Genomic DNA, 18744 nt, shown 5'->3' with positions numbered 1-18744 from the left:
TGTAGGGGATTATCAAAGAGTTGAATGAAAGTTCAGATGTTTCTGACTGAACTTTAGCTCAGTTTAGGTATTGGCTCCCTTATTTCAAAATGCAAATATACAAAGAACTAGTTGTTTTGTTTCTTTGACAACAATTAAATGAAAGATATACTAGAGAGTATATTTTTTTAACAGTAAATTACTTTTTAAGTAAAAAGAATGTTTTATGGGAAAACTTTGGAGTAATTGCTTTAACTGAAACTGAATTCTGGAGAGGAAATAGAGATAGCACCACAAGGAAAATGTATTCATGGCATCATTGACATGCATATTATTGAGGAAGAAATTGAAGGCAAAAATACACAAAGTGCTATAGGAAGTCATTAAGATAGTTTATTTTACAAAAGCTAGAAAGATTACTTTTATAAAAGCCAGTACCACCTATAAAAATATCATAGCCTCACATTTAAAAATTTAGAATTTTCTAACATAACTTAAAATATTCCAAAAAAGAGTTTAAGTGATTCTTGAACATTTTTCTTAAAAATATAAAAACAAAATATTTTTCAATTTGTTTGCAAGAATAACTAATCGACATCACAAATGATGAAGAATTATTAGTCATCAACAACCTTTGCCTATTTGGTGGCAAGATTGAAAAACAAGTGCCATGATTTCACAAGAACTGTTATTCATATACTTGTTCTGCGTGGATCTATGTATGTTCATTTAGTGGCTTTTACCCTATGACAGCCATTAAAACCAAGTATTCAAACAAACTGAACTTAGAATTACTGTTTGCAAAGTGTTAAGCCCAGATTTTAAAAAATAATAAAGCATGTTAAATCACATTATGCTTACTCAATAAATTATTATTAACATTTTATATCATTAATAAACACAATTTTAAATGAATTTTAAGACATTATTTTGTCTTCACCTCATTCATTATCAATTTCTCTTTTGCATGTTTTATGATTCACAAAATATATTATTATAGCCAGGAGTTCATGAATGGCAAGGAAGAAATAATAAATATATAAATATACATATCACATTGCATTTATTCTAAGACACATTTTTTCACACTTTATCAGCTTTGAAATTGGGATGGCTCTTACAATATATTACATATATATGGCTTAGCTAGAAGTCAGCTTATTTAATTAAAGACAGAAAAATAAGTGTGTGGCATTCTTAAAATATACCTCCCTGGTGTGTTGTTAACATCGTCTTAGATTTAGAGCCCCTGTGATTAGTAGAATGGGTTTATTAATTTATCATCAGCGTAAAAGTTCTGATTGGAATTTGCCTTAAGCTTTAATGAAGTAGTTGGGGATCTCGTACCTGGAGTCCTCAGATTTTATAAAATATCAGAAATGCAGGTGTGAAGAGAATTGGTAATCTTTGCCTGCTATCTACTTTGATTGTCAAATGTTTACTTGATATCTGCAGTTAAACCCTCTCTAGGATAAATGTAATATAAGGTATAATTTTTTAAGTCAAATACCTGACAGTAGAATAGAGTGTATGAGAACCAGACACATAAAGTATAAAATATTTAAAATAATTTAAGAACACACAGAAGAGTGGTCACAAAGGAGTCTCTTAATTTGTTTTATCTATGTTTTAAGCCTCATCTAAGCATATTCACTTGAATAAAAGGAAAATATTCATTGAGGAACTATTTTTTACCAAGTACCAAACAGGTGCTTTCACGTTTATTATTTCATTTAATACAGTACTCTTATGACATCATTCAAATATATGTTGGACCCAGTTTACAAACTTATAAAGACTACTCTAGTTAATTTTTTAAATGATTCTTAAGTTGTCATGAATTTCTGAGGAGTCACTAGACTAGACATGTTTTCCAAGAGCTTTGTACTTTTTTAAAGCAGAGTGACTTTTTAAATGTCACAAATGCCTTGAAAAATCTTTCACATTGTTTTATCATTTTTATTCAGTAACGAGAGTAAAGAATATTTTATTGAAGAACTCAAAGCTATGATCTTTTGATTTCTCACTTAGTTCCAAGTTTCAAATTCATTTATGTACACAGTGGATTAAAACACTGTGTCTGGCTTTGTGGAATACTTGAGAAGCAATGAGATTTTTCTCCATGCTCTCAAGGAGCTGTTAGTCTAGTTGTAAAAATAACTCATGAAGACATAAATAATAATATAACATAAACAATAATGGATGATAATACAAAAGATGATACAATATGGCACATTATGGCTCTACTTACCAAAACAGTCATATGGATAATATGTTTGAATAAATCCATAGGAGGACAAGACTTTAAAACAAGAGTTGAAGAATACGGATGACCTATGAGGAGAGAGGGCATTCCATGTGAGAATGTAAAGATATTTAGACCCTAAAAGGAGGGCCGAGCTATATTTTGAGGAAAACAATGAATTTGGTTTTAGTTATACTGAGTTAATGATGACTAGGGCAGAAGAATGGAATACCCAGCAGGGAGCTGAAGTTGTACCCTGGAAAAAGGCCTGGATTGCTACCCTGGAGAAAGACCAAGACTAAGAATTCTGGAATCATCTAGAAAATGATTCTCAACCAGAGAAGATTTTGCCCCTGGGACACATTTGGCAGTGCTTGGTTGTCACAACTGAGGAGAATGTTACTGGTGTCTGGAGGGTGTAGGCCAGAGATCCTGCTAAAACATCCAACAATGCTCAGGAGAGCTCCTCACAACAAAGATGTATCAAGCCCAAAATGTTATTAGTGCCAAAGTTGAGAAACCCTGATTTAGAGAGGGCATATTAGTAAATTCTGCAGAGAAATAACACCTAGCAAGGGACAGTGTATAGAATCATTGGTCAATAGGCCAAGGACTTCTTAGCAAATATCAACCTTGAAAAAGTGTTAGGAGGAAGTGAAACTAGCATGGGATACCGAGTAGTGAAGAAGAGAAATAGAGGTACCCATGAAACAGTATGTTAACTCATTTATTCAACAAATATTTATTGAATGACTGTTACATATGAGGTCCTAAGTGCTAGGATACAGCAATGGCTTCGTGGAGCTTATAGTCTAGTGGAGTGTGACAGAGAATGAACAAATAAAAGAGAAGATTATCAGGTGATGCTAAGTGCTATAATAAGAGCAACAAAATAGGGCCTAATGACAGGGAGGGACTTGGGCAGGAATAGGAAGGGTGTGAAGAAACTGCTTTAGATGGAATGGTGAGGGAAGGTTTTATGAGGAGATGACATTTGGGCTGAGAACTAAAAGAAGAGAAACCAGTCATGGCACAAGCTGTGATGATTCTGACATAGATTCCAAAGGAGCAGAAGAAAGGCTGATGGAAGTAAAGGCCACAAAGAGGTCCAGCAGCAGTGTCTTTGCATTTGTTAGTTGAAGACATCTGGGCTCTTTAAACCTGCAGTCTTAATAGATAAAAATATAAATAATAATTCTGAATTTTCTAATCTGATATATGGGAGAAAAAAATAAACTCAACATTTGGGAAATTTTAGGCAGTACTGCAGGGGATCCCAGCAGAGTTCTGTAGGAATATGTCAAGCACTTGCTCTTCTCAACAGATTTCTCCACAAAAATTAGACATCCCCACACAACACTCAACACAACGATGGAACATAAATGCTAATATTAATCATACCTTTTCTTTCTCTTTTTCCCCTCAGGCTTCACAAGGCTTGCTGCTCAGGCAGTATCTATTGTAATCAGCAAGTTACCTACGGTGATTGCATGTTTGCCTCCCCCAATTAAATACTTCTTTTTTCTGTCTGAGAGAAAAATGTCAAAAAACTTTGTTGACTTGAAGAAAGCTAGCCTGCTTGTCTGGAACTTGATTGTAATTATATGTCGGATATTTGAGGATGGAAACACTGTGGAACTTTTAACAGGTGCCTCCCTTGACAGATGGAGTAAAGAGAAACTTGGTTTAATCTGTGAGTGTTTGGAAAGCATCATGGGAGAGCAGACAAGTAGCCCTAATCAAATGACCCAAAAGGTCATACAGAGCATTGAGCAGCAGAGACCCAACTGGATTGAATGCCAATTACTGAAAGCAAGGAAATTGAGCACTGAATGGTAAAGCAGTTTTTTTCACTAAATTTCATCAAATACATTCACAATAACATCTGCAATAAACAACAACAGCAAAATACTGTGAGATAGCCAGCAGTGGTCATTTTGGTAACTTCATGGGAACTTTGATGACTATCGAAAAAAAGATAAATATTCCATTAAAAACTGGATTGTTAGACATTCCTTGTCTTATTAAAATTTGAACCCCATTGATACGCTGGAACATTATACTTGTTTTGTCACCATCTTAAGGTTTCTGATTAAAAGGGTAGTAGTTAAACCCAGGAGAATTTGGTTTCACTCCTTTTCAGTGTGCAAACAGGTATCTAGTGGATAGCCTGGAGCATTCCATAAATGGATTGGGCATGGAGATTAAATTAAGAAGGAATTAATGGATATAAAAGGCTTTTTATTGCTTTCTGTGTACCTGATTGTCAAAAAGGTACACATTTTTCATCTGGTAATGTAAGAATCCCAGAGGGCAACTGGGGCATATCACACTCGAGCTATAAACACACCCAGCTGTTTCTTTATGAAAATGTCAGCCTTCTCATAGCTTTGTCACCAAGAGCTAAGTGATTTGTGGTATTGCAGAGATTTTTAAGGGTCCCTGATGAATTTAAATATGTACATAGAGTCCTCCTGTCTTAAAATTAGTCTTCAGTATAGAATTACATGATATGGATAAAGGAATTACAGTTCATGTGGTCTACAGATCACCAAACCGGCCTTTTTTTTTTCACCACTCACACACATTGCCCCCCATTCTTTTAAAATATACTCAAGTTGCTAGCAGATACTATTATAACTTTCTGCCTGAAATGACTACAGGTTGTTAATTTTCCTAGTACATGGTAGTGATAAAGCTCAGGCTTTGGAATCAGATGGGCAAATACAAATCCCTTGTAAGTGGGCCATCTTGTGTAAGTTGTCTCAAATCTCTCAAAGCCTCATTTTCAGGGATGACACCAACCTGATAGAGTTGTTTTGAAAAATTAAATAACATTCATAGTTCTTAGCATCAAACCTAGAACTAGTAAGCATTTGTTGTTTATAAACTCTGTTAAAAGACACTGAACTCACTGGTTAGTATTAGAACGAATACTCTTTACTGGTTTACATTAATATGTAAGACTTTATGTTAGTCCAAATGGGGAGATGTCAGTAATCATGATTTTTGTGCTCTTGTCATACTGATTTCTAGACATTTACTTCTGGGATGTCTGGATGGTGGGAATAACAATAGCAGTCAGGCAAAAGCTTAGTAACATCGACAGTGACTCTCTTAATCTTTACATTTGCATTCGATACCAATTTACAGGCTCTAATCCAATGACTAAAAGATTAAGGCCAGATTGTCATTATCCATGCCAGTGGTTATAAAAGGGAGAGAAAAGAAGAAGAGTAAAAATAGCGGAACTGACTACAGTTACACAGTTAGATTTATGGTACTGCTGATTTGGGAGCCCCTTTCGCAATAAGATCAGTTTAAAGTATGTCTCAGCCGTGCATCTAGGGCTCTATATAGGAATCCATAAGTAAAATTGTTCCTTAAAAGTCGATTTTAGTTTAAGTTGTTGTTGTTGTTGTTTTATAAACAGCACCAACACATCTAGTATCTCCTATGAATGGAGTTGCCTAGCTGATATTTGGTTGATTAGCGATCTGCTGCAATATGCATCCAAAATGGAGAATTGCTGATATTTAAAAATGTTTTACAGCCCTCAAAGATTCTGAATATATAGTACGTAATTATGTAATTAGCACAATGCTATGTCTTAATTTCTCATGAAAATGCAGATTTAAAGTTATTTATTCTATTTATTGGAAGGAGTTAAATTTGACTTACAAACTCACTTTAGATAATTTCTTCCAGGATTTGAGTGCTATAAGAATGTTTCTTGACTTTGAGTTCAAGTCGATTATTTGACATACAACTAAACGTCCACCTTTACATATGTCTCATAAATAAATGATCATTCATTTCATAGATCTCTACCATACCATAAAGAAAATATATTTAAAACCAGAATGTCTGCATATAGGTGGAGGGTTGCCTTGGCTTTACCATCTTTTTTTTTTTTTGTTTTAAGTATAAGAATGTAAGCATTTAAACTAAATGCTGCTTCTGTTAAGATAAATGAAATCTTAATTTTCCATGAAGATTATCTTGGAGCTATACAATATCATTTAGCTAGATTTCTTTCACTTGCATCCAGATTTAACTTTGATTTTATGGAAATTGTAAAAATAACTGCAGTGGAAAGGTGGCAGCTGTAAGCTTGCTTGTCTTGCATACTGCCTGAAAGTATTACTATTCATTAAAATAACCTTCACTTTGTAGTAACTCTCAAGCTGTAAACAGTCAACTTAGATTCTGGAGAACACACAGCCTAAAAAGTAAAGAAATGTCTGTCTTTGCAAAGTAATTTGTCGAGTTGAAGATTATTGTTTTTCATCATGGTGACCCTGACTTGGCTGGCTGGGTGCATATACAGATTAAGATTAATGCAGTTATTCCTTGGCTAAGGTCTGCCTCTTTCAGGGCACATTCTCCCTAATGACATGATTGATAGGCAGTCCCAAATCCAGAGAGGAACTCATTAATCATAGCATTGACTGAATCCAATCATTTGCTTCACCTGCACAGTGATGGACAGGAAAGGATACAATTCGGGGGCTGACACTGAGGCACTCCTTTGTCAGAGGGTCTCAACTTTTTCAATGTCAGCCTCTACAAAACCTGACAAGAAATTTTGCTTGCAGCCTATATGCAGCTTCAAGATATTTACAAACTTCTTTTAATGAAACAAGGTCTTTTTGATTGTTTGTTTAAAGATTTACTCTAGCTAATAAAAATGTCTAAAAGTAGGATTTGCTTTGCTTTTTTAGCCAGCTTATATGATCATAAAGTTTTAATTTTATTTTTTTTTAAAGAAGGGCGTTTGAAGCTACATGTGGAAGCAATATAAAAGTTAATGCCCAGCAGCTGGGTATCATTTGGTTCAGTCTTCAGGTCAGCGGCACTGACTCTTAGCAGAACTAATTTTATAATCATGGCAAAATCTCAGTAATGAACTGCAGTATATAGCTGATTACACCACAGTAAATTTCATTTAGTCTGGGAAACAGTGGAAAACCATGCTTTTTCTTAGTATTCTTAGATTGCAAAGCCTAACATGATCAATTGCAATTAGAAAATTAGTGTGGAATATATATGTTGTAAGTTGACTATCATGATTTATTTTGTACTGGTATAGTTTAGGAATTTAAAAATATGCCATCCATTATTACTATGTAAATAATGTTTAAAATCAGTAAGCATGTGAGTTCTTAGAAAAGAAATGTTTCACAAATATAAGTTGCACATTCCTGGTGTAGTGATAATAAACCTTTTTCCCAGAAGAATAATAGTGACTTTTGCTAAGTATCTGTTATGGAGAAGAAACAGGAAAATATTTTTAAAAGGCAACAAGTGTCAAAAGGCCAATTTAAAATACCCAGTGGTAAGCACACTGCCAGGAAACACCCGACCTATATTTAGCATAACAGGCTCCCCCTTTTGACACTTTAATTAGTCTTTAATGTGTTCTAAGACAGGTGTAAAGAGGAATCTACAAAAGACAGACTACCAAAGCTATTTCTGGCATTGAAGATACTTTTTATCCTCAAAGAGAAAATACAAATTATTTCCTACATGTTCTTAAAAAGAAATGTTTTGTTTTCATCCCATGATTATAGCAATTTCAACAATTGCAGTAATGGGAAAATGTTTTATAGATAGGAGTATAAATGCAATAAAGAAATGTTTTAAAAGAAATGATTCACTTTTTAAAATGCTTTCAGGTGCTTAGTTCTAAGGAACTGTTTATACGAGCAGCAGCGGTTTGGGAAGGCTTACCTATTTGAGCAAAGTCTTTATGGGTGCTTTGAATATGAGACTTACATCGACTCTCCACACTCAATCTCTTTGATTATTTTCCATCTTTACAATTCTTCATCACTGATATGTATATGCTTGCTTTATATTTAGTACGTTTATGGCAATACAGAAAAGCACAGCCTTAGAAGAAGGAGATATTGCTCTTGAACTGACTGAGCAGAAAATAAACATGATGGTCCTGGATATCTGCCACAGACCAGGTGGCAGCAAGTACCTGAGGCAAATTTATCACATCATGCGGCTCAATGAGGTAGGGAAACGGCCTTTTTACCGAGCAATTAGGTGTGTACTGGCCTGAGGCAGCGTCTGCTGGCAGCTAAGGGTTAGTCAAGGAGGTGATAATACTTCTTAAAGTCAATACCAAACTCAATATTACATTATTAATAGAATCTATTCAGCCCCGGCTGTTCTGCATTTGTACAGCAGAAGCTTCACCGAAAGAATGTAAGTTTTATTTATACGGTTTAAACAATAACACGGCTCATAAACTCAGTTCAGCTCTGAATCCTATAGACTAGAGGTATAGTTTCGAATTGTGCATTTGTGACTGTTAGGCTGATGTTAAAAATCTAGTGTTTGTGAAATGAAGAATTTCCTAAAGAGAGCTGTTCCTCTTCTATAGACATCATATTTGTGTTGGTAAAGTTGGAAATTTCTTACATAATGAGAAAACTTCAGAAGAATATTGAACCATTTTAGGGAGCAAATAGCTTAACCCAAGAAAAAATGCATTAATGCACAGACACTGGTTAGAACCAATGTCATGCTTGTCCACCTTTCAGCTGGGTTAAGCCTCCGACCTTGCCTGTTTTTGTCTGTTTTAGCAAAAATGTAAAGAGCAAGACTCTGTTGTCTACTTAAACCAATACGAGTTTGCTCAGTAATCAGATTTTTAATTTGAACATATGTATCTGAATTAGAATATGACATCTAATGTGAATAAAATTATGGTTGTATTTGCAAACACATGAATGTATTTTTTGGAATAGTAAAAATTGTATAACATGAATAATGTGAAGATGTAGTGTTTTATCTCAATGAGGTAGGCCTTAAAAATCATAAATTTCCAAGGAGTGAATTAAATTCTATCACAACATTTTACAGCTGGGTAATATAAATGTTCTTCCTGTTATTATCTACCTGAAAGTTACTTCAAGTAAATCTTGCTACCTAGCTTTCCAAGAGCTAATCAACTAGTCAATAAACAGGTGATGTAACAATAGTGCATTCAGTGATCACCTGAGAAGGATCACCTCAGGGACTAGAGCTCAGTATATACTTGTTATAAAGTAAAACAACCTATTCACTCTTGCTAATGATCCCTTAAAGCTTGTTTGGGGAACTCGGAAATTCCAGTTCCTGGCCTTGACTAACTGAAAGACCTCCACTGTGAAGGTCTTTATTGGTGTGTCCACCTGGCCACCAAATTGGCCAAAATAACTGATGATTACTGAAAAACAGATGTTGCGGTAGGGTTCACTCAGATCTGTAGTAAAATGACATTACTATAGTTTTGAGAACAGCAATGGCTAGTCTAGATTGCCATTCTGACAGACTAGTCCTCTTTTTAAAAGCTCCATAACAAAAAAGATCAATAATCACCAATAAGCAAAATCAACAAAAATTAAGTTGGATATTCAGGAGATCCAAAGGCTATTTCCCCTCGTTGAACTCATGGAACTCTGAGGCCATTATTCTGAACACGTATATTTTGAGATCTAATGCAGTAAGATTCCTTTCTGGGGCACCACTACATTTTGATCAATTAAGTTCAGAAGTATGATTTCATTACAACCAAACATACTTACTGTTATGGCAATGTCTATCAGATGGGATGTTGAGCTAAGTACTTGGTTGTCTCTTGTGCTCAGTGAGACACAGTGCCCCAAGGTAAGAGGAAAAATGTGAGGCTAGAACCAAAGAAAGTAGTGAGAACATTGCCTTGTGACTACTAAAACAATGCAGGCAGTAAACCCAAATAACAATGCAAAGGTGATTAAGTGACTAGTATAATACTTATGGTTGTTTTTATACTGTGAGGTATTCTTATGTTGTAGGTGAATTTGCATTGTGATGTTTTTTCATTTTATGAGTAGCCTTATGAGTCTTTGGCATGTTCAGGTATGCTACTAAATATTTGAAAAAGTAATATAAATACAGAAGCATTTATAGGTATAGGCCTGGGTGAGGGGAAGAATAGGTGTGTCGTTGAGAGATAGCAAAGTTATGAGAGAAAACGAGTTTTAAAATGTTTATCTTTGAGATAAAGGTAAGATGAATGAGTGTAAAAGCCTTATTGATCATCGAAGATCCTGGCCATGAGCACAGTATGGTAGTTGAAGTCATGAGACCAGTGGAGCTCTTCGGTGGAGAGAAGTGGAGAAACAATGGGTAGAGAAATAAGCTTTGATGTAACTGCACAAGGAAGGCATTCAAGAAAGGATTTTCACAGAGTACATTTCTTTTAAAGAAATATAGCAGATTAGCAGTAAATCTGGTTAAAGCAATGTCACAGAAAATCTGAGACTTTTAAGAAGAGGTAATGACAGGTGTCAATATAGCAGAGGGGTCGGAGAAATTAATAAGGAAGAAAACACCGCTGTGTTCACAGCTTGCAACAGAGCACTTTCTCTATTTTGAATTGTATAAATGAAAACAGCCCAAATATGGTCAAGTGATAGGAAAGATTATTAGCCAAAACAAAGCAGTTTTTCTAATGAAAGGAGAGCATTTTATTCCTTTTTTAAATTTTTACTTTCAGAAATCGTAATAGAGAAAATTTTATTTCTTTTAAGAAATCTAAATCTAGAAATACAATTGTTTTCTGACAGTTTTGTCATTATCTAATATTAAGAAACTGTGTGTGTGTGTCAGATACTACAGAATTGATTTTTAAAAAGAGATGTGATCCAATGAGCAAGTTTAAGAAATGACTGTCATTGTTAAGTAGTGGTTTCTTTAGAATTTTAGGGTTTGGGGATCTGAAATTTGCCTTTCACAGTGAATACAGTGGTCATTCTCTATTCGTGAAGTTATAGAGGCACAGGGGCAAAAAGCACAGTTATCTGAGACTAGACTTGTGGCTTCTTGCCCAACTGTACTCCTCATCCCTGAGTGACCTCAGGCTTGTCCCCTGACCTTACAGAGCCAACCATTGGACATGGTGTGAGCTAAAGTTTCCCAAACTTTCATATGCCTACCAATCTCCTAAGTAATCATAACGGTCAGATTCTGAATTTGTGGGGTCTGAGATGCTGTTTGTCTAACAAGCTCCCAGGTGAGGCTGATTAGGCTGATCTGCATATCAGATTTAGAGTAACAAGGGTTTTCTAGAAAACTTCGGAAGTCCTTTTCAGCTCTAATATTGTGAACTTAGTCTTAATCCTAACCCTGAAGAAAAAAATTATATTGTGACATGTCAAAAATTAGAACATTTATATTATTTTATTTATTAAGTGACTTGCTTATTAACAATAAGCATTTGATATGATAGTGAGAAACTTTTAGTCATTTTTGTTGTTTTCCAGAAAGAGTCCTATAAAATAGATTAAGATTATTCACCTTATTTACTTATGGATGGAAAATGAGGTATAATGAGTAGGTTGACTTTTTTGCCTAGCCTATTACTGGCAGTTGGGCGATTAGAATTCTATATTTTGAGCTTTTATTATACTTTGACATTTTTCAGGCCACAGCATGGAAATAGTTTAAGGGCTTGCATTATAATTAATTCTACATAGAGTGAGGCTGCTTATAATATTGTGACATGTTAAAAATTAGGAGAACATTTATATTATTTTATTTTATCAGAGTCTTTAGTGCTCTGCTGCTGAGAATGGCGTAGGTAGCAAGTACACTTAATAAATGAATAAGCAGTCTTGTACTGTGAGTAATCATGCACCTGAGTTAAGTTTTGGTAACCAGACGTGTTAACACATGAACTAATGACAAAACAATGCCTGTTTAAAAGATTCTGATATATCGAGCATACATTCCTTATGTGACAATTTGTTAAATGCTTTTCTAATCTATCCTATATATTAGGCGAAACTGTTTTTGATGGGTTTATTGCAAAGCTGATTGGTACTCTGCTATGTTTCTTCTGAAAATGTATTCTGTCTGGAGGCAAGTAATACATTGTGATCTAGCAAATGTGCTGAAAGGGTAGATTTGGATATTGATCAGTTTATTTTTGAAAAGAATATATGTTTCCCACCACGACGACTTGTAATTTCTTTTTCCCTTGAAGGAATATTTAAAAGAACAGCTGTTTTCCATGAATGGTTCAGAGGAAAAGCCATTACCCATCCAACCTTTAAAAACAACCTTGAGGAGTGTGGAGGATCAGCCTTCTGCCTTTAACCCTTTTCATGTGTACAGAGCGTTTAGTGAAAACATGCTAGATCAGGTATGTAATGGTAAATTTAATTTAAATTGTGTGGTTTCTTTACACTAGTAAAAAAAAAATTGGTTTGTATTTGAATATTTACTTATAAGCGTTTTCACCAGGAAGCAAGAAGCCTTGTATTTATTTGCATGGTCTGCACAAACTGACTTTGAAAAAGTTATTTTACCATCTTTCTATTTATCAAACTGATTCATATGTTTGGTCTGTAAAATATAGCTTCTGACCAGGTCAGTTCACTGTGGGCAGAGGAAACATCCGTTTGGCTGTGTTTGTAGAAGGCCCGAAAATCCAGGCATTTTGTAACAGTCTCCCCATCCCTTCCCACCCCTAATACCTACACTCACGAAGCACCTTGGAATCGTTAGGAATTTATCAAATTTATCAGGTAAATTATAAAATAGTTTAAAATTAATTGTAAGTGGAGCATTGTGCTTCTATTTTAAGCAGCAAAAGGTAAATTTGCTTCTTTATAACCCTAAACACATGTCTGAATTTAAAATAAATTTGCTAATGATCTTAAAAGTCAGGATGGTTAGAATAAAGTCAATATGATAAACACCACATATTTTTAAATGTCAGATTATGCCATTGTTTAAGCTGAATGTTTCAGTAGTTATATTAAAAACATTATCTTTATGCCAAAGTACTAGAAATCTAAAGTTGCTTTTGCTTTATTCATTCTTTCGATGGCTTTTCTGAGAAGCCTCTTGACAGACTATTTGATCTAACAGGGCAGAAGAGAAGGATTGCTTGACCTAGAGCTCTGATGAAAATAAGAATTAAAACAGTGGCCTAATTCGGGATGCAGATAATATTTTTACCATGCCTGTTACAGCCCAGGTCTACATTCATCAATACTGTAGTAGAATAAGACCTTCAAATGCTGACAACCCGGGGCAGAATTCTCCTGCTCTATGACAGGATTGTGGTGCTCCATTAATCAGCAGGTGACAGGGCATAGTTCTTGTTGGATTTTAAACATCAGCCTGGACTCTTATTATCAAAACTATTTAGTTTAAGGAGTATAAGCATCTATAATACTTTAAAATCAAATATATTGTATGAGTGAGTTTATTGGCTACATTCCCGAGTTATACATTAGTTTGCTCCAAACCATAAATAATCATTGTAGCTGTTAAATTATCCTCACTTCATTTAAATAAATGGCTTATTTTATGCAGTTCTGAAATATGAGATTATCTTTCACAGTAATTTTTTTCCTTACTATTGTGAAATTATCAATTAAATGAGAAAAAAAGAATTGTTTGTTATTTACATTTACAAGTTCTTATAATTTCCTCTTTAAAGCATTTTCTTAATCAAAAAGATAACATTACTATCACATTCTAATTAAGCAATGTCTCATAATTTGAGTTGTAGCATATCCAAGTTTTTTTTTAAATCAAACTTCTGGGTGCTAAAAAACTATATACTGACATGTGAAAAAGATCAGGTATATAATGGTAAATTTAATTTAATTTTAATTTAAGTTACCAATTATTTTGCTTTACTTTTCAAAAAGTTGCCCTCTCAGAGAAACTTGTTGGGCAAATGCCATTAGTACTTGGAGGAATAACGACTCAAGAAATTGATTTATATTTTTATAAATAATGACTACATCCCCAAATGGATTTATAAATTAATTGCTGTCTTATTGGAATAAAAACCTTCTTCTGTGGACATGATTGATGTTATCTGTCTAAGTCCTTGTTCTGGACCCCCCTCCTTCTTAGTTAGTCTATCACAGCTGGAGCTTTAATTTACTGATCATATTAACTCTGATTAATAACTAACAATAGCATCTTCTCATTTATCAACAGTCAGCCATCACAAAATGGAACTGGAATTGGTCAAACTTGCTGCCAAATTATCTGGGACTGGATAAAACGACCTTCAGTGTGCTGCTCAAAAACAGGTAAGATTGAATATTTGGAGAATTTGATTGGGGGAAAAGGATTTGTATATCCTTTATATATAGGATATATATAGGTATATATATCTGAAATTATATAAAGTATACTTTATAAATGCTGTTTTTACATAGTAAGCATTTGTAAAAGACAGTACATTTTTTTTTCTGGAATGAAATTAGTTGATTTTCGTCTGAATTTTAAATATTTTGACTCAGTATATAATAGTTTGGTATTGTATATACCAAAAGTTATTGACTTGAGTCATTATAATTCTATGCCTTTGTTTACAACAGTTTAATGAATGCATACAAAAAGCCAAGCCAAATCAATTAGTCTGATCAGCGGAAACATATAAGTAAAACTGTCATGATTGAATTTTTTCCTTTCCAGCCAGTTATTTTGGCACTGTCTTGCTATAGCCTCAGTTGCATATTACTTTACTCACATGTAGACACACATACACATACATCCCAGGACAACCCAATAAAATGTGATTTCAGACTAGGCATCTACACATACAGTTTATTTTGCACAAAAGTATAAATATTTTGTTTATATTTTAGATCAATTACCATTTTTTAAATACCTTTAAAGTCTCCAGTGAAAAGTATGAATTGGATTTCTCTATTACATATCATATTTTCACATAAGATATATGTATGAGCTCCTTTTATTGTTCAAATATCTATTGCTTATATTTATGTACAAAAAGTATCTTCTGTATAATCTTTGTGATGTAGAATGTATTTCTATATCTTTTTGAAAAAATATTAAGTATCGTTTTTGCTGAAAGACGATAATGATAATGGCATAGTAGAATTGTCAAATTATCCTTGAGAAATCTGGATGCACATAAGAAAATATCTTGAGAGAGAGAGAGATTCCAGTATTTCCTAGACAGATGTTCAAAAAAAAAAGACAGCTTTATTGCCAATAACAGCTGTAGCTTAGATGTGTGGTCATAATGGTATTTCTAATATTTTACCCCTGAATGAAGTTCACCCAACTGTCATGGACAAAACTGAATAATTCAGAAGCTTCCCCATCAAGGATAGTGCCTTCTCTCAGCAAACTTACTACGTGGCAGGCAGAAGCCTAGAATGAATCTTATTCATACATTAGGCCCCCAGAGGTTCTCCTGTCCTGTTCCAAAGTTACTTGGAGAGGTAGGAGGTGGAGGTGGTGGAGGAGAGGCCAGGTCTCATGTGGAACCCTTGGTTACATGTTTACATAAATATCAATGTATATCTGGAAGTAAACTAGGAAAGGTAAGTCATTTGTTTCTTGCTATATGGAAAGTTTGGGGTTTATGTAGATTAACTGCATCATATTTTACTAAGTTTTCTTCATCTGCGAATTGCTGTTTTCAATCCACCAAATGGTACTCTAGGGTACATCCTTTAAAACTTAATGCATTTGCTCTGAATATTATTGACTTTTAAGTGAATTTGTGTTTTCACCGAAATAATGTATCGTTATTTGTGTTTAACAACTTTAAATATACTTTAATTAGGTCAATAGCTATTAAAGTCTATTTTCCTGAGATACTATGTTCGGGAGTGAGTGGGGAAAAAACTCCCACAAATTTAGTAACAGGTCAAAAGAAGTAACAGGTCAAAACAGTTCTCTCGGGAAAAGGTCATGAATTTTTAATAGAAACAGCTAAGATCTCATCTTAATAAGAGCCTTAGATTTTTAAAAAATAATATGAAAAGCATCCTTCTCCAAACTACCACATACCACAAGGAACATAACTGATCTGCTTTAGAAGGATGAAAGCCACCTGAGAGTTTTTCATTCCTTTTAGCACTTTCCCATTTATTTTCATGATGATATTTATGAGGCTTGATTAATATTGAACTGTTAAGAAAATTGTTTCTGGATTTTTCTCTAAGAGACTCTTGTTCGGACTTATCTAAAAATGCTGATTTTTAAAAATAGCACATTAAATTTTTGACAACATGGTTATCTAATAATGCTTATTTGAAAATGAGACCTCAGAACATTGAACTTTTAGAATGAGAGTTTTATGTGCCATCCTATATCCACAAAGTGATAATTTCTTACGTACAACTGTGACCTTTGGGGGTGGGCAGAGCTAAAGAAGAAAACCCGAAGAAGCTCAACTGAACTTACTTGGCAATTAAACAGCTCGTTCTCTTTTTTCTCTCTTTAATTGGTAATATATGCTAATAGCTGCATTGTGGTCTAGTGTTCATATAGGGCTGCAAATGTTTTCTGAGGACATAAGATTATGAAGAAAAGTGAACTCGAATGTGCAAAAATGAAAAAAAGTTGAGGAAAAGGGAATCCTTTGTATTTATCTCATAAATTCTTTTGCATCTGATCTTCAAATTCAATATAATAAGCAAGCCATCTGTGGACTTACTCTCTCAAGACCCCAATTTCTGGAGTAAACCAGATTTTCCTCACCCCCTAAACAGATTGGAGATGGGAAACCAGGATTCTTGGGTTCTCAGGCCAGTCTTGTGAGTTTACTGTAGGAAAGTTATCTGAACAATTTGACTTTGGATTTTCTCACCTTTAAAATTAAATAAAGATAATTATATATCTACTTTATGGAGATTGTTGACACAGTCAAGAGTATTAAAGCATGTTGAAGTATTTTTGAAAGTTGAAAATACAATACATACTTAGAGAAGTAGTAGCACTAGCAAGCATGTAGCAACTTCAGTATCTATCTGGTAAGGTAAGGAGCAGTAAAGGTCAAAGTTAGTAGAAAGTTGGAGGTGGGGGATGGAGCAGTCAGGTTACACCTGAGGTTAGTATACCAAGGTTACATAGACTCCAGGCCTAAACCAATAATGAGGGTCAAAACAAGAATCAGATCAGACACCAGGCAGCAGCCCCACAGATCCGGAAGACAGTGAGGAAATCAGCAAGGAGAGGATCTAAAAGCCAGGTGAACCACCCAGGAGACAGACTCAAGAGACAAGCACCTGAACAGTTCAGACACATGAAAGAGGAGATTCCTGTTGCCAACAATATCTGTATCTGAGACAATATTGGCCTTTGTTCCACAAGCTGGTTCTGTGCTGACTTCAAAAGTAGAACAAATCTTGAAGTGGCTGCCTGAATCCTTGGAAGGGATACTCCCTCTTCTTACTATCAGGCCTCATCTCAAACCATTTCCCTCCAATTCACGATGTTTTAAGTTCATTGCCTTCTTTCTGCTCTTTGGATTCTCCAAGCTCTTTCCCATTTCGGGTCTTTGTAATTGTAGTTCCTTCTGCTCTTCACATGGCTGGTCCATCTTGTCCATCTGGGGCACACGTTACCTCCTCAGAAATGCCTTTCCTTATCATTCATCTAAAGTTACCGTCCAAGTCACTATAGCATTTTACTCTACTGTGCTTTCTTAATTGGATTATCACTATCTGAGATCTTAGTTTCTGTTTGATTATTGTCTCTGAATCCTGCCCCTTCAGGGTAGATTATAAACTCCACGAGAATAGCACCTTGCCTGGGTTATTATTCTATCTTCAGTACCTAGAACAACTCTTGGGCATATAATAGGCTCTGAGTAAAATTCGTTGAGTTAATCAATAAACAAATGAGGAAAAAGAATGCAGAGAAAAAGTTCCTGACAGATGAGCACACAGTGTCCATTCCCTAAATGTAATTTTCAGGGGGAGATAGAGGCAAAAGAGGTCAAGTATTTAGTGACAGAAGGAAATCTAACTCTGGTTGGTGAACACACAATGCAATATATATTATTGTTCCCAATATATATTAACTTACTGTTAATATACATGAAATTTATTTGATTTTGTTAATCAAGCTTAAGAAAAAGATAAATGTGATTCTCTAAATGATCAATAGTCATGTAGGTACCAGAAGTACACTCTGGAAATCTCAAGTAAAAAATTATCCACATGCATATTCATTCCGTTCATTTTCCAAATTTGGATGAAAATCAGGTTAATTAAGCTATGCATGTTTAAAATGCCTGTTTTTATTATTATGTAAAGTTTGGCTCAGATTAAAAGCACAGAATATTGGTCTTTATTTTTAATTCATTGATCCAATTCAAGCCATTACCTCTTCAGCAACAAAGTCTATTCTTTACTCTCTGAATCAGAACTCCTTTGACATTTGGGTGACAGGGTTAATATTTGTTAAATGAAATTAAGAATGCAAGTTGAAAAATTTAAGGTGGAGTTAGCGGACAAAAGTATCCAATCCTTTGTAAATTTGCGATTTTTCAAGCCTTTTGAGGAAATATGCAGTAGCTGAGACCTCAGAAAAGAGATTCTGAATGTATTTTAATGATATATGCTTTTCAACTTAGAAAGTTTGCCATTGCGGAAAAAAAAGGCTCCTTAGAGGTTCAGAAAATAAACATAGATATCAGTTCTACACTTTTACCTTTAATGTCGTATAAGATTGTGCATTGATCTTTT

At 34.4% G+C, this 18744-nt stretch overlaps 1 protein-coding gene across 1 annotated transcript in view; it reads left to right on the top strand.

Annotated features, from left to right (window-relative positions):
- Window positions 1-18744, top strand: part of KIAA0825 (KIAA0825 ortholog) — a 364821-nt gene that overhangs the window by 162507 nt on the left and 183570 nt on the right. The window contains exons 16-19 of the mRNA XM_023522742.1: window positions 3651-4059; window positions 8090-8249; window positions 12249-12407; window positions 14228-14322. Coding sequence (XP_023378510.1) covers window positions 3651-4059; window positions 8090-8249; window positions 12249-12407; window positions 14228-14322 — 823 coding nt within the window. The remainder of the gene's footprint in view (window positions 1-3650; window positions 4060-8089; window positions 8250-12248; window positions 12408-14227; window positions 14323-18744) is intronic.

This window comes from Pteropus vampyrus, unplaced genomic scaffold (assembly GCF_000151845.1).
Source record: "Pteropus vampyrus isolate Shadow unplaced genomic scaffold, Pvam_2.0 Scaffold11, whole genome shotgun sequence".
Classification (NCBI taxonomy): domain Eukaryota; kingdom Metazoa; phylum Chordata; class Mammalia; order Chiroptera; family Pteropodidae; genus Pteropus; species Pteropus vampyrus.
The sequence above is the reverse complement of the archived record's forward strand: the minus strand, read 5'-3'. Positions and strand labels throughout refer to the sequence as shown.